Raw genomic sequence first — 15,231 nt, forward strand, 5'->3', positions numbered from 1 at the left:
AAGCAAAGTAAGATATTTCAAGCCTTTTTTTGATATAATTTTGATGATTATGGCTTACAGCTTATGAAACCCCAAATTCAGAATCTCAGAAAATTAGAATATTGTGAAAAGGTTCAGTATTGTAGGCTCAAAGTGTCACACTCTAATCAGCTAAACACCTGCAAAGGGTTCCTGAGCCTTTAAATGGTCTCTCAGTCTGGTTCAGTTGAATTCACAATCATGGGGAAGACTGCTGACCTGACAGTTGTGCAGAAAACCATCATTGACACCCTCCACAAGGAGGGAAAGCCTCAAAAGGTAATTGCAAAAGAAGTTGGATGTTCTCAAAGTGCTGTATCAAAGCACATTAATAGAAAGTTAAGTGGAAGGGAAAAGTGTGGAAGAAAAAGGTGCACAAGCAGCAGGGATGACCGTAGCCTGGACAGGATTGTCAGGATAAGGCCATTCAAATGTGTGGGGGAGCTTCACAAGGAGTGGACTGAGGCTGGAGTTACTGCATCAAGAGCCACCACACACAGACGGGTCCTGGACATGGGCTTCAAATGTCAAACGTCTTACCTGGGCTAAAGAAAAAAAGAACTGGTCTGTTGCTCAGTGGTCCAAAGTCCTTTTCTGATGAGAGCAAATTTTGCATCTCATTTGGAAACCAATGTCCCAGAGTCTGGAGGAAGAATGGAGAGGCACACAATCCAAGATGCTTGAAGTCCAGTGTGAAGTTTCCACAGTCTGTGTTGGTTTGGGGAGCCATGTCATCGGCTGGTGTTGGTCCACTGTGCTTTATTAAGTCCAGAGTCAACGCAGCCGTCTACCGGGACATTTTAGAGCACTTCATGCTTCCTTCAGCAGACAAGCTTTATGGAGATGCTGACTTCATTTTCCAGCAGGACTTGGCACCTGCCCACACTGCCAAAAGTACCAAAACCTGGTTCAATGACCATGGTATTACTGTGCTTGATTGGCCAGCAAACTCACCTGACCTGAACCCCATAAAGAATCTATGGGGCATTGCCAAGAGAAAGATGAGAGACATGAGACCAAACAATGCAGAAGAGCTGAAGGCCGCTATTGAAGCATCTTGGTCTTCCATAACACCTCAGCAGTGCCACAGGGTGATAGCATCCATGCCACGCCGCATTGAGGCAGTAATTAATGCAAAAGGGGCCCAAACCAAGTACTGAGTACATATGCATGATTATACTTTTCAGAGGGCCGACATTTCTGTATTTAAAATCCTTTTTATTTTATTGATTTCATGTAATATTCTAATTTTCTGAGATTCTGAATTTGGGGTTTTCATAAGCTGTAAGCCATAATCATCAAAATTATATCAAATAAAGGCTTGAAATATCTTACTTTGCTTGTAATGAGTCTATATAATATATTAGTTTCACCTTTTAAGTTGAATTACTGAAATGAATGAACTTTTGCACGATATTCTAATTTTTCGAGTTTCACCTGTAACTATATTTCATAATGTTGATCTCTTACCAAGATGATTAGCTAATTCTAACTACCCTATATCCAACCGGAATAAAGTAAACAAGCATCAGGAGAGATCATGTAATATCGTCTATAAAAGTTTGTTTAACTTTTCTTGGGTGAGTTCTACAGCTGCGTGTGATGGAACCCCCGGCCGTGTAGTAATAAAAGAGCAAAGCAGAAACTGGAGTCTGGGTTGAGTTATTATGCTGCACCATAAGTCTATATATGAGATAGGTGTTATGGTGAAATCACTAGCGTGTAGTGACAGAATACAATATTCTCAGATTGAGTGAGTATTGTCTATGGGCAGGACGCTGCCAAAATCTCAGTGGACTCTGAGTTGTAACGTGCTGAAGAAAAAGGTGCCAGCGGGCTGGGAAACTAGGATACCAGCAGGATAGTCAGGTAATTTAGGGAGTTATGTTTACTTGGGTCAGTATTTAGAATTTCCATGACAATTTGCCAGGCCAGACATTCAGAATGTGGAACTGTGACAGCTGAGGAGGGAAATCCAGAGTGTACAAAAGGACTTAGGACCCAATGTAGGAACCAGACTTCTTCAAAATTGAGAAAAGCACGTTTGAAATTTAAAAAATTGGAATTGTGAAATTTAAATCCTTCAAAAATAAAAATTCAATTCTATAATTTTACATGTGCATGTAAAATGGTTAGAAATAGCATTTTAGCTTGTAATGGTGGCAGGCCCAAAAACCAGGTTAAATTTTGGATTCTAAATAGTTCCAATAAATTATTTCGGCGGCCAGACAGGTCAAGCCTGTCACTAGTAGATTTGAACTCTTATGGGATAGCTCACAAAAACAAAACACAAGTTACATACACAAGAAAAAACAAACACACCACAAACAACTGAATGCAGTCCCCCCATCCATAATACAACATAACACAATGTTTAACAGAAACTGTTATCAAAAATAACAAAACACTGTAGCTGAAAATGTCTATCGGTGATGCACCTGTATATATTTTTTAAATCAAAATCAGCAGATTTCGAGTGTCCTTTTCACTCACAAGTATCAAAAAAACAAAACAACAGGGAGGCAAGAAATAGAGGGTAATTAGATTGGCACGAAAACATTTCTTGAATTTAAAGGAAAAACTACACGCAACACTCACTCTGAGCGAGGCGCGAATGTGGGGCTGTGAATGTATGCGGTTATGTGTGTGTGCGTGTGTTTATGTGAGTGTGTGTGTTTGTTTGTGTTTGCAAAACACTGACCAGGGATGGCAGGGAGAACTATTCTCAGGGCTTGAGGTTGCAGAGAAGCCGACACAAGTTGATTACCTGAGCTGGTTACTTGACCACATCCTTTGCATAAGATGACAAAGTCTGCAGCCAGCATAAGGAAGTGCGGCGCGGAACCGCTTCACTCCGGCGTTAATACTGGCCAAACACAGAGCGTGTCCCGCTCTAGTTTAGGAACCGATCTCATACACCCTCAGGTAATCCGTGCCCCTCGCTTTAAACTAGCTCCTCTCAACTTCCTCTCAACTTTTTTTGTCTCCATCTTTACCTTCCTTTTTTTTTTTTTATCATTTTGCTTAATTGTATCTGTTCCATATATGGGCATGGATTGGGCGGATTTTTTCATGCACCGCCACAAGCAGCGTAAAGTTAACAATTTACACAACGTTTTTTTTCTATTTCTTCTGCTACAAACTTACTTCAAACGTACTTCTCTGTCTGCTCGTATGAATGTAACGCATCATAAGAAAGTGTTTCACCGCTGTTCTAATGCACTTTGGATCGCATCATTTATATGTATACATTTTTTCCATCTGAAAGGACTAAATATTAAATTAAACAAATGACAACACTTTCAGTAATCAAAATACTTTTTGAATGTAACTGTATTACCAATTATTTCAATTTTAACTGAAGTGGAACACAGTTACTTATATTTTGTATTTTAAACATGTAATCCCGTTACATGTATTCCGTTACACCTGTATATCATTCTTTATAACTTCTGCAGATAAAATGGATGTTGCTTGTGTTATAATGCATTATACTCTATGAATAGGTAAGTATTATGTATTATAATTGTGGTTAAAAATATTTATTAGAAGTTATAACATAATATAAGGTGTATTATGAGATATTATTAATGCATTATAATGCCTTTACAAAGAATTATAAACATGGGCTCCAAAGAAAGTGTCACCAAAACATTTTTCAGGCCATGTCAAGGGCCATTTTTTAAGTGGTGCACAATGCTAAACCAATCATACATCTTCTCGATCGAGGATGATGGAAACAATTAGCCAAGAGGACAGGTTTACCCGATAAGCATCTCAACAATCCAGATCTGATGTTTTGTTGGTGGCTTGAGCCTCAGAGCCTCAAGAAGGTTCTGTGTTCTTTTGTGTGTTTCTGTGTCTAGAGCAAAAGTGGTGTACACACAGAATTATGCCATTATTGAAACTAACTTCCCTTTCCTCTTTCAGAACGACAAGTAAAGGAATGCATAGAGAGAATCTTAATAAAAATAAGATGATATTAGGTATGTAATAAGTCAATCAATTAAATAAATATTGAGTGTGAATGTGTGTGCATACTTGAGTGTGCACGTGCACACAGAGACATATTGACAGGGAATAAAATATAATAAGTTATGAAAATACATTTCATTTTTTAACTCGGTAAAGGAAATTTAATCTGAGACTCTTAAATTGGTTTATGTGTAATTATCATGCCTATAAAAAATTAAAATGCAAATGAATGTAAATTATTAAAACAACACTGATCATAGAGACATTTCTATACAGATAAACTTTGTGAAGCTGTTGAACAGGTTGATATGTAAACATTTAGGGTTTCCTATGTAAACATTCTGATCTTAATAACTTGATATTGAAGACGGTTGTGGTAGACCAGAAAAAACTTTTCTCTTGGTCCATTTAGGAAAATGCAGAAGAAATACTAGAAGAACAAAATCAAGTTTTGTCCCTCAAAACAAAAAACAGACAAAGAGGGATGAAGAAATTAAACTTCTTACCCCCTGGTGGCCATCTCAACGGCACTCCTGACCTACCCTAAATTCCCAACAGCTAACCCCTCAACCACACAGGACACACAGATTTTCTTTTTCAAATGAACTGAAACAAAACTCAGCAAGCTTTAATGGTACATCTTGGTAAGAAGGTTACACAAGAGACTAAACAAATGAAAAATCAAAACAAGAGCTTGTTTTTAAGTTATTTGCTGTTGTACCAATATCCTCTCAAGCTAAACTATATTGATAGGAGAGTAAATACCCAGATGTATTAATAGGTATACGTAAAAGGAATAAGCTGAATATAGGAAAATGGATGTGGCCATCAGAACAGGTCTACTATGATATTTCAAAACTTCTGAGAATTAGGACTAAAATCTATCCTTTCTTTCAGGGTATGGGAGTGTGCAGGCAGTTTGACGCTGTTTTCGATCAAAAATAAAACCGATTTGTGTACAGTGTGAGGACCAAACCACGTTAGGACCAAATTACATTGCTAGAATGCATCCCCTGACAATTGTGGTGACCCACAATCTGCCGACCATACAGCCATGCTCTGAATTATTTTCTGTGATAATTTTCCTGAATATTTGTGTATTTTCTCCATCCCTATCAAAAAAAGATAACCAATTCTGTTTTGAATTTGACTCTTTTTTTTTAGGTCAAACGTGGATAGGATACCACAGGGATGAACTAAATTCAGAGCCTTCCATGTTTTGTTTTTGTGGAACTTTTGAGTAATTTATATTTCGTACTGCAATATGGTAAGGCTCTCATCTAATGCGCTTAATTAACTGTTCTTGTGTTTAATGATTCAGACTGCCTGTGAGATAGATGTTAAGCCTTATTTCTCCTTTAAACAGAAAATGGACACAAAAGTGTCAAAAGCATATAAACGGTCTTGTTCAACAGTATCTCTTATACCTCTAATATGTGCCTACCCTGAGGGATGATTTAGATCAGCAGGAAGTAAAGGAATAAAAAGTTATTTTACATGTACCCAAAAACAACAACTAGGGCTTTATATGCTAATTATCCTAAGTCCAGGGTACTGCAGACCCTAAATAATTGTTTAGGCTGAATAAACTTAGCCACTTTAAACTGGTGTTCTAGAACAAAATTTATAAGATATCCAATCATCTTCTTACAGCAGCTCATGAGCTACAGAAAAGGATTGATAAATAACATTGGACAGGAGAATGACATTCTGCATCTGAGCAATTGAAATTGGCTCTCTCACCTGCACTATATTTAGGCCAGCCAGAGAATTCTGGCTATTGTTCGATCATTTGATTCTGAGAAAGAGCAGTTCATGTCTGCGGTTCTAACTAACTTTCACATGCCCGATTTCCGATGATGCACAACAACCATCAAAATTGGTTGAAATTCAAAGCATGCACACTGACCAAGAAACAAAGTCATGGTCAGAGGGGTGTGTGAGAGTGAGATGTGAGAGGGTGAAAGTTAAAAATGATGTCTAATGTGTCATTAATGCAAACAAGAATTGTTTTTTGCTAAATCATTTTACCAAAACAGCTAAAGAAAAGAAAAGAAAAATGGGCCCATGGAGCAGAACATGCGTAAATATATATTTTTTTTTACAGCTCTCATATATGTACAACGAATAATGTGGGAAAGCAATCTTACTTTGAACACCCCACCTGATTTTTCTTTTCAGGACATCATGATGGACTTCACTGAACTGACATTGTGTCAAGAGCATGAATATTGTCTTGTGATTTTTTTAGATGTTGTATAAGTGGGCTGATTGTTTCCCATGTAGAAAGACAGATGCTACAACAGTGGCGAAGACCCTGATCAGAGAAGTCATTCCAAAATGGGGAGTGCCTAAAAAAATTGTCTTCTGACAATGGCCCTTTCTTTGTAAATAAAGTGATTTCTGAATTGGCAAACAGATTGAGAATACATTTGAAAACTCACTTTGCCAACCACCCTCAAAGTGTGACTGTAAAAACCAAACTGTGTCAAATAATGGCCATGCAAGCTCGAAAGGGAGCTTGGACAGACCACAGTCCACATAAAATTATACAGTATGTTGTCTTTAACCAGAACTATCAAAGCTACTCATTTACAGGTTAAGGCCGCATCACCAGTCCAAGATGCTAAGTCACTACATTTGTATCAACCAGGGCAGTGATTCTAGGACCTCCAGAGGATAACGCAAGGTGGTTGGGTCCGTACAAAATTGGCCTGACCACAAACATTGCGGTTTAGGAGTGTGATACCTGGATTCACGAGTCCCATTGCAAACGCCATCAGACCCAATAAAAGTCAAAGACTATAAGCCGGCTGGTACAAAAGGGTACCTGTTGAAGATGGAACATCTGTGGGGTCGTCCGGATAATCAGCGCACCTGGGAGCAGATGTGGGCCAACAGATGGTTCAAGTTCACCATTGGAATTGTTGTATTCATTTGTGTGTTGATATTGATAATTGTGTTGCACTTTATTAGATCCAACTATTGGTCTCATTCAGAGTAAAAGAGAAGTGCTTGTTCATCATGACCACTCAACACCAAACAGAATCACCATGAGCTAAATTTGATTTAACATTTTTTGTATTTCTAAATAATAGGTCTACTGCAAAGAAATATGTGCCTAAAAATAATTCTTATGTATGTGCACACATGTCCTTCTCAACAGCATATCTGTAGCCATTGTTTCCTGAACCAGTAGGTGATTATGAAAGACATTGCGTCCCAAGTCACATTAAATTGCTGGTGGCGTATCGTTTCAAAAGGGGCGATGAGTTGCCCGTATGTAACCGTAACGTTTAGACGAGGCTTAAGACAAGAGACTGAAGGGGTAAGAAAGTTTGGCCTTACTCAGGACAAAAATGTAAAACCTGTTATCATTCGCGCAAATGGATCAAATTCTTGGGAATTCTTAGGGGTTGCAAGAATATCTGTAATGTAACTTGTAAACCAACCACTGATATGGGAGATCATTTGGCTAGCGGGGAGAATCATTTACTCGATTATTATTGGTTGTGCGAACAGACAGCCTACCCAGTGTTATCAGAATCTTGGAAAGGTGCTTGTGCTTTAGTCAAATTTAGAGGGATAAATGCAGCAGGACGGGGCAGTTCGATCGAGAGAGAGAGAAAGAGAGAGAGAGCCACACGAAGCTGCGTGTGTGTTTTTACTTGTGTCTTTTTGTTTAAATTAAATATTATTAATTGACTGTTCAGCTGGTTCCTGCCTCCTCCTTCCCCAATTTAACCATGTTACACTGACATTGTTGAACTTTATGTACTGGAATATGCAGCTAACGATGACAGTAATTTTCATCATACACTCTTTTAATAACTATATTTCATAATGTTGATCTCTTACCAAGATGATTAGCTAATTCTAACTACCCTATATTCAATCGGAATAAATTAAACAAGCATCAGGAGAGATCATGTAATATCATCTATAAAAGTTTGTTTAACTTTTCTTGGGTGAGTTCAACAGCTGCGTGTGATGGAACCCCCGGCCGTGTAGTAATAAAAGAGCAAAGCAGAAACTGGAGTCTGGGTTGAGTTATTATGCTGCACCATAAGTCTAGATATGAGAATGGACTCTGAGTTGTAATGTGCTGAAGAAAAAGCTACCAGCAGTGCTGGAAAACTTGGAGACCAGCAGGTTAGTCAGGTAATTTAGGGAGTTAGGATTACTTGGGTCAGTATTTAGAATTTCCATGACAATTCTATTCTATCTTATTATACACTGCAAACAATTCAACCGACTACTTTATTCAGTATAATTTCACCAACAATTTGGGAACTATGACTATTCTATTCTGCACTAAGAAATCCACCCACTACTTTGTTCTGTTCAATTTAATCAGAAAACATTGGGAACTAGTTACATCCTATTCAATTCTATTTTATTCTATTATACAGTACACTACAAAAAAATCAACCCACTGATTTATTCTGTTGAATTTAATCAGAAAACTTTGTGAACTAGCTCTATACTCTATTCTACACTGTAAAAAGACTTATAGGGACCGGAAGACAGCCTCTGATCTGCCCGGAGAGGCGCAGCTGTCATCCATTGATGGTTGGAGGAGAGGGCGAGGACCAAGCTACGGTGTATCGGAGAACTGGTGAGTAATGCAAACATGTTTTTTCTCGCTCTCTCTCTCCCACTGCCACTCCGTGTTGGCTTTCCCTCTCTTTTTTTAAATGTTTTGTTAATTTGGCACGATTGGCAAATATTTTTTTGTTTCCCTCCACTTGTCCCGTCCCTCATCCAGGAAGACGGGGATGACTTGCCGGCAGACGGGACGGAAAGGGAGGGAAAGAGGAGGGGGGTGTATGTCGTGCCGGGGGCTCTCCGGCCTGAGAGAACGAGGGAGGAATGTGGCAGGGTGAAGGGAGGGGCCGGGTCGTGATTCCACACACCTGGCCTCTAATCAGGCTAATCAAGCCTCAGTGAGGGATAAAGGCCGACATTGCAGTGGGAAAGAGAGAGAGATTTACAGACAGCTGTCTGACACCTTTGTGTGTTTGTCTTTTTGTTTAAGTTTCTTATTAAAATATTATTTATATTCTCAAGCCGGTTCTCACCTTCTCCTTTCCGTTAATCTCTTTACAATATTATATCTTATTATTATTATACACTGCAAAATATTCAACCCACTTCTTTATTCTGTTTTATTTCATCAAAAACTATTGTGTTCTATTAAATTCCATTATTTTCTATTGGTATCTACAGCAGTAGTGGCATTCAGCCTTTTGAAATAGGTGAGTAACTTTGATAGGCTACAAAATCCTGAACAGTTTTCCCATTTCAGTAATGCATTCTCTCTCCCCACACAAATAGCCCAGTGCCAGCTGAACAGGGCACAAGCTCTGAATGTTCCATTATTTATAATAAGCCAAAGTCATCCAAAATAAAACTACACCAGTGGCAGGTTAACATGGTTAGTCTGACGGGTGGCAAGGCCACACTCTTCTACACTTCTATGTAAAAATGACTGCACATTGGCAGAAACAGCGTGACATTTATAGACCACAGGTGTAAAAACAGGCCAGGCTGCACTTAATTGAGCAATGTCAGGTCACAGAAGGTCTCAGGAGTAATGAGCTTGAGTATTACAACACAGCTACACATTTCCCACTCTCACAGAGGTAATCAAAATCCTTCCTGAGACAGATAGAGCAACCTCAGGCCAAGGGCAGATATGATACAGCATTCAATGGTGGAGAGAAAGGACTGACAAGGTTAACAAGACACTGCTGAAGAACAATCAGGGAGGCCACCAGGAACAAAGACAACATAAATCAACTTCCATCCACATTTATCCCTCAGACTTATCACTGCTCAGTTTGAAAAAAAATTTTTTTACCATACAATCTCTACAAGTCTCTCCTCATTCTGTTCTAACTTATCATGCATGAGTCAATTGCACGATTGTTTCAACATGGAGAGTAATTAAAAATGATCTTCTGGATATCCACAGCATAAAGAAACATTAACCTGCACTTCTTCTGGTGTTGTTGTGTTAGGACAGGCATGGCTGAAAACGACCCTGTGTAATTAAAAAGTCAACATCTGCAACCTCACCTCCATTCACATGTTTGGTGTTACAGAAGAATGACGAAGCATGGAGAATGTCTGAGCTGGGGGAGGGTTGATAAAGTTGGGGCAGGATGGAGCATTGTAGATCAAGCTCAATACATGAGCTAAATGCTTTTATTCCAGATACTAGAGATGATCATCTCACCATTGACGCCATGCAATATTTAGAGGTTGATTACAGTAATGTGAGAAATGTTTCTTTTCAAATCGGCTGTGGCTCAGGTGGTGGATCGGGTCGGCCGCTAATCGCAGGGTTGGAGGTTCGATTCCCGGTCCACATCCTTGGTCAAGACACTGAACCCCAAGTTGCTCCCAATGGCAGGCTAGCGCCTTGCATGGCAGCTCAGCCGCCATTGGTGTGTAAATGTGTGTGTGAATGGGTGAATGAGTCACACTGTAAAGCGCTTTGAATACTGTTAAGGTTAAAAAGGCGCTATATAAGTGGACCATTTACCATTTATATTTTGTTAAAGGAATATTTCTGGTTCAATACAAGTTTAGCTCAATCGACAGCATTTGTGGCATAATATTGATTACCTCAAAAATAAATTTGGACTTGCTCCTCTTTTTCTTAAATCTCAGCTGTAAATCTGCATGCTAAATAAAATATCAAAAAAAATCAGTGATGTAACATTTTGTCACACTACACAGCTCTTCACTGGAAAAAGTACACATTTTCTGTGAAAGCTACACTATTTTGGAAGCGGCTGAACTACTGTATGATACTGAATAACGTAGCTAAGTTAGTTACTTTTAGTTGCAAAATTGTTAAAAGTTGTGGAAATACGGAACAAGTTGTCTCACTAAATGCCCTTTTTTTTACTGGGAATATTATTGATGGTTCTGAAGGTTACTGTATGCTATCATAGTTCATTAACTTTTGTAGCTCAAAACATTAGGGACAATTTTCTTCCTCATAGTATGACTCCTTTAAAAGAAAAACATTGCTAACCTTAGGTTGGCAGCATCAGCAGGAACTCTCCAGCCCCTGATCTGGCTGAGTTCTGGATCGAACATCTCAATCTGCAAGGGGAGTCTGGGCATCCAGACGCTCAACTCTAGCTGAGTGCTCAGGTAACTGTAGGTGAAGTTCACCATCATCCTTACTCTGCCACGTGTCTCCTTACCATTAACGTACACATAATCACACCTTTCAGACACCTAAGAGGAAAGAATAGAAATGAGACAGACGACAAACAAAGCATGCAAACAACACTGTATTCACAGGAGCTTTAAATTAAAGAAAATGGCAGGCTCTGCCATCATATCGGCTTACTTTTCTCCCCAATTTCCTGGCGATTATTTCACATTTTGAAAGCGTAAAAATTAGGCCTCTTCTTGTGCTAATCAGCACAATATGCAACAAACAGTCTGGCCTTTGTGTATGTTTTTTGTGCTGCTGTTATTTGCTTTCATTCTTTGCTTTAATGAGGAAGATGAGAGATTTAACCGGCTTTGACTGGCCTATCTAAGAATTTATTTCTGACTACAGTCAGTGGGCGAGAAGCAGGGACATTTGCCATTGATAATGAAACTATCTGAATGTCTATATTTCTCTTTAGACTTTAAAGTTGAAAGGAGCTAATTAGATGGAGGGGTAGAAGAAAACTGAGAGAAAATAGCTGAGTGGTCAAGTCTTTCCAAAGCAATTTTTCATCATATCAATCCAAGTAATTTTTTTTGCAAAACAACTATGTAGCTATTAGCCAATGTTTGTGATAACTAACTGAAAAAAGCTCCCATCCAATCAACTTGAGGGCTTCTTTGATAACAACTGATGTGGAAGTGAACCAATTGCATGGCTTGATTTCTGAGCACATCAGAAGAGTGTTGGTTGTTTGTGAAAACAGATTTCCTTAATGATGTGCCATTTTTAGACCTTTATCCTATACTTAAAACATCTCAACTCCAGTCTTTCATTTAGTAGCTGCAATTACTAGTTAAATGTACTCTCATGTACTGACTACTCTAAGTATTCCAGGATTCAATCCAGGTTTTTTCTCTCCACATTAACAGTCTGAAAATACATAAAAGGCTGGACCTCAATTATATTTTGCTTGCTGAAGTTTAACACCACTTTTCTATTAGTGACATTGTGGATGTCAATGGTGCATTTATGTGAGCTTTGATTAACTTTAGTCTTTTTAGTGCTACATTTTCTATCTATTTTGTAATACATTATGCATTATACAGTTTGCACTGAACCAAAATTTCAATGATCTTCATGGCAGAATTGTGGAAGCTAATATTTTCAGGTTTAAGCAGAAACACCTGACAAAACTAACAGAAGTGATTAGGTTACTCAAAATGTCTTTACTAAAGTTAGTTAACTACAATAGTTAACATGAATGTACAATGAACAGTACTCTTATAGCACTTATTATCTTGGTTAATTTCAAAATATACTAATACAATTTGTAAAATGAAACATAAAACTGCATTTACAATTTATAAATGCACATCAACCCAGATTAATACATTCTGGTAAAATATTGTTCATTGTTAATTCATGATACTTAATGCCTTTAATTTAAGTAATAAACCATATTGTAAAGTGTTTCGATTATTATAATAAAAAGGTTTCAGGAAAGTTTCAGTGACACTATTAGGGTTGCTTACTAATTTTGTGATGTTTTCCTGTTGTGGACCTTCAACACCTCTCAAAAACTGTTAATTTAAATAGTACTGTCATTCCCTACACTTACAGTATTTATTTTTTTAACACCTGATAATTTTCATTGCATAAATAACAAAATATTACACCATGTAGCATATGTAAACAAATTATAGTTACATGCACTTGGTTTGACATTCAGACATTTTAAGTGTCCAAATACATTTGCAGCCACTGTATGTTTAACTGCCTTGATCTACTAAAGTGTGCCAAGAAAACATCCCCCACACCATTACACCACCACCACCAGCCTGCACAGTGGTAACAAGGCATGATGGATCCATGTTCTCATTCTGTTTATGCCAAATTCTGACTCTACCATCTGAATGTCTCACCAGAAATCGAGACTCATTAGACCAGGCAACATTTTTCCAGTCTTCAACTGTCCAATTTTGGTCAGCTCTTGCGACATTCAGACATTTTAAGTGGGACACTTAGGGAGGACTCCCACAGGGCCCTTAATGGCCCACTTAGGCAGGCTCATAGAATAACTGGACAGTGCTGTCTGACATAAGCTCTGTCCCTCTTGTCCTGTCTGTCTGACACAGGTAATTACAACAGATTATCTTGAATCTGTCAAATCTCAAATTGTTCACCTCAATGGAAGTAAAGCCATGCTTCAGTGTGTGCACATGTGAGCTTGAGCATGTGCATATGCAATGGATGCTGCATAAATCCCATCCTTAATCAGTATCTTTGTCTCATTTTCCAGTCAGAATATCAGAGCATGCTTAAAATAAGCATAAGAAGTATGTTTTTTAAATTTACCAAGGCAAAAGCAAAATTGCACAAGATATTAAGATATAGTGCACTGTATCCTGTTCCACTGGAAAATCTGTGTCACTTGTTTTTAGCACAAACCTCACAAAATGTAGACAATAAAGTATATCTAATTTCTAAAAATCTGTCAACAGAAGAAGACAAATTATACTTTATTTGACACACATTTTCTGAAAACCCACTTTCATTTGCAATTTTGCTTTTCAGGTGAATTAATCTTGTTTTAAGTATGTTCAGGTATTTGATACTGATTTCTTTTTTCAGTGTGATTGTACTATCTAATAGAATTAACTCAACCCTCACAACTTCCATAACATCTCTATATCTCTTCTGTTTCTGTCCATTCCTCTCTCTCTCTGATTACTTTTTCCATATCTGTATCTGTCTGCACAGAAAAACAGCTCATTTGTTTGATTCCTCAGACAGCTTGAAATCAAAAGATATCATAAAGAAATATTGCACATCATACACAAACAACTAAATATCTTTTCATGGGGACTTTCATTGTCTCATTTGACATATATATATATAACATCAAGAGCAGCAAATTGAAATGCCCTTAAGAAAGAAAGAAGGTGATTCATACATTAAACAGGGCAGAGAACGTAGGGAAGTAAATAAGCCTCAGATAATAATTTAAAAGTTATAGTAATATTACATGTAAACTGAACTAGTAGAAACCAATTATAATCTTATAAGAAAAAGGCGTGGGAATTCCTTTTTTGGACATGGTTGAAAAAGAGGCGGTTTGCCCTGCTGTAAAAAACAATAACCATCTTAAACAATCCTAGGCTAGTTTGCTGGTTTGATCTGATTTAGCTGGTCTCCCAAGCTGATGTTCAGCTGATTGATTTGCTGGTGTCCTAACTCTAGAAAAGAGTCCTAACTCTAGGAAAGCCTACTTCAAATAGAAATATTTCATGACATAAATATACAGTACTGTGAAAAAGTTTCAGGCACTTGTGAAAAACTTTCAAAGTGAGGATTTCTTAAAATAGATAATGACATAAATAAAACACATACAAATTCCAGTAAACAGAAAAAGAGCTAAATCAATATTTGGTGTAAACACTTTTGCCTTCAAAACAGCACCAATTTTCAAACGTACACCTGGACACAGTTTTCCTTGGTTGTTAGCAGATTGGATGTTACAAGCTTCTTGGAGAATTTGCCACAGGTGTTTAATTTATTTATTTGTCTCAATTACAGTGACTTTGCATGTCTCCAACAATAAAATGTAGGAAAGTGTATAATGGAATTAGCCGTGTCTGACCACCATTATAAGAAGGATAAATGACAAATTATCAGATTATAAATATGAATGAAGATTCTCCACCATTAAGTATGTAATACAACAGGCTTGTTTTTTCCGCTCACAATGTATATGTAAGGAATTAGCTTAATAAGTGAATTATGATTTCACTTATTGAAATAATTAAGGTGTACATCTGATCACTTGGCCACACTGAGTTGATTTCACGCATATGTTAACTCTTTAGAGTAATACTATTCTCATGGCTTATTGAAAATAATATCACAAATAATATCACCTGAAACACATGAGGGAGAAACGTCAACACAATTGGACCAAAACAAACAGAACATGGAGCATGAGCATCCGTATCCCGAAACAGCCCAAAAAGGAAATATACAGGATGTCAGGATCCAGACAACATGCTCCGGAGATG

At 37.8% G+C, this 15,231-nt stretch overlaps 1 protein-coding gene across 1 annotated transcript in view; it reads right to left on the reverse strand.

Moving 5' to 3' along the window:
• The window catches only part of LOC127627360 (transmembrane protein 132C-like), a 172,700-nt gene that overhangs the window by 7,559 nt on the left and 149,910 nt on the right, over window positions 1-15,231 (reverse strand). Inside the window, exon 6 of the mRNA XM_052103702.1 lies at window positions 11,042-11,250. Coding sequence (XP_051959662.1) covers window positions 11,042-11,250 — 209 coding nt within the window. The remainder of the gene's footprint in view (window positions 1-11,041; window positions 11,251-15,231) is intronic.

This window comes from Xyrauchen texanus, chromosome 34 (genome assembly GCF_025860055.1).
Source record: "Xyrauchen texanus isolate HMW12.3.18 chromosome 34, RBS_HiC_50CHRs, whole genome shotgun sequence".
Lineage (NCBI taxonomy): Eukaryota > Metazoa > Chordata > Actinopteri > Cypriniformes > Catostomidae > Xyrauchen > Xyrauchen texanus.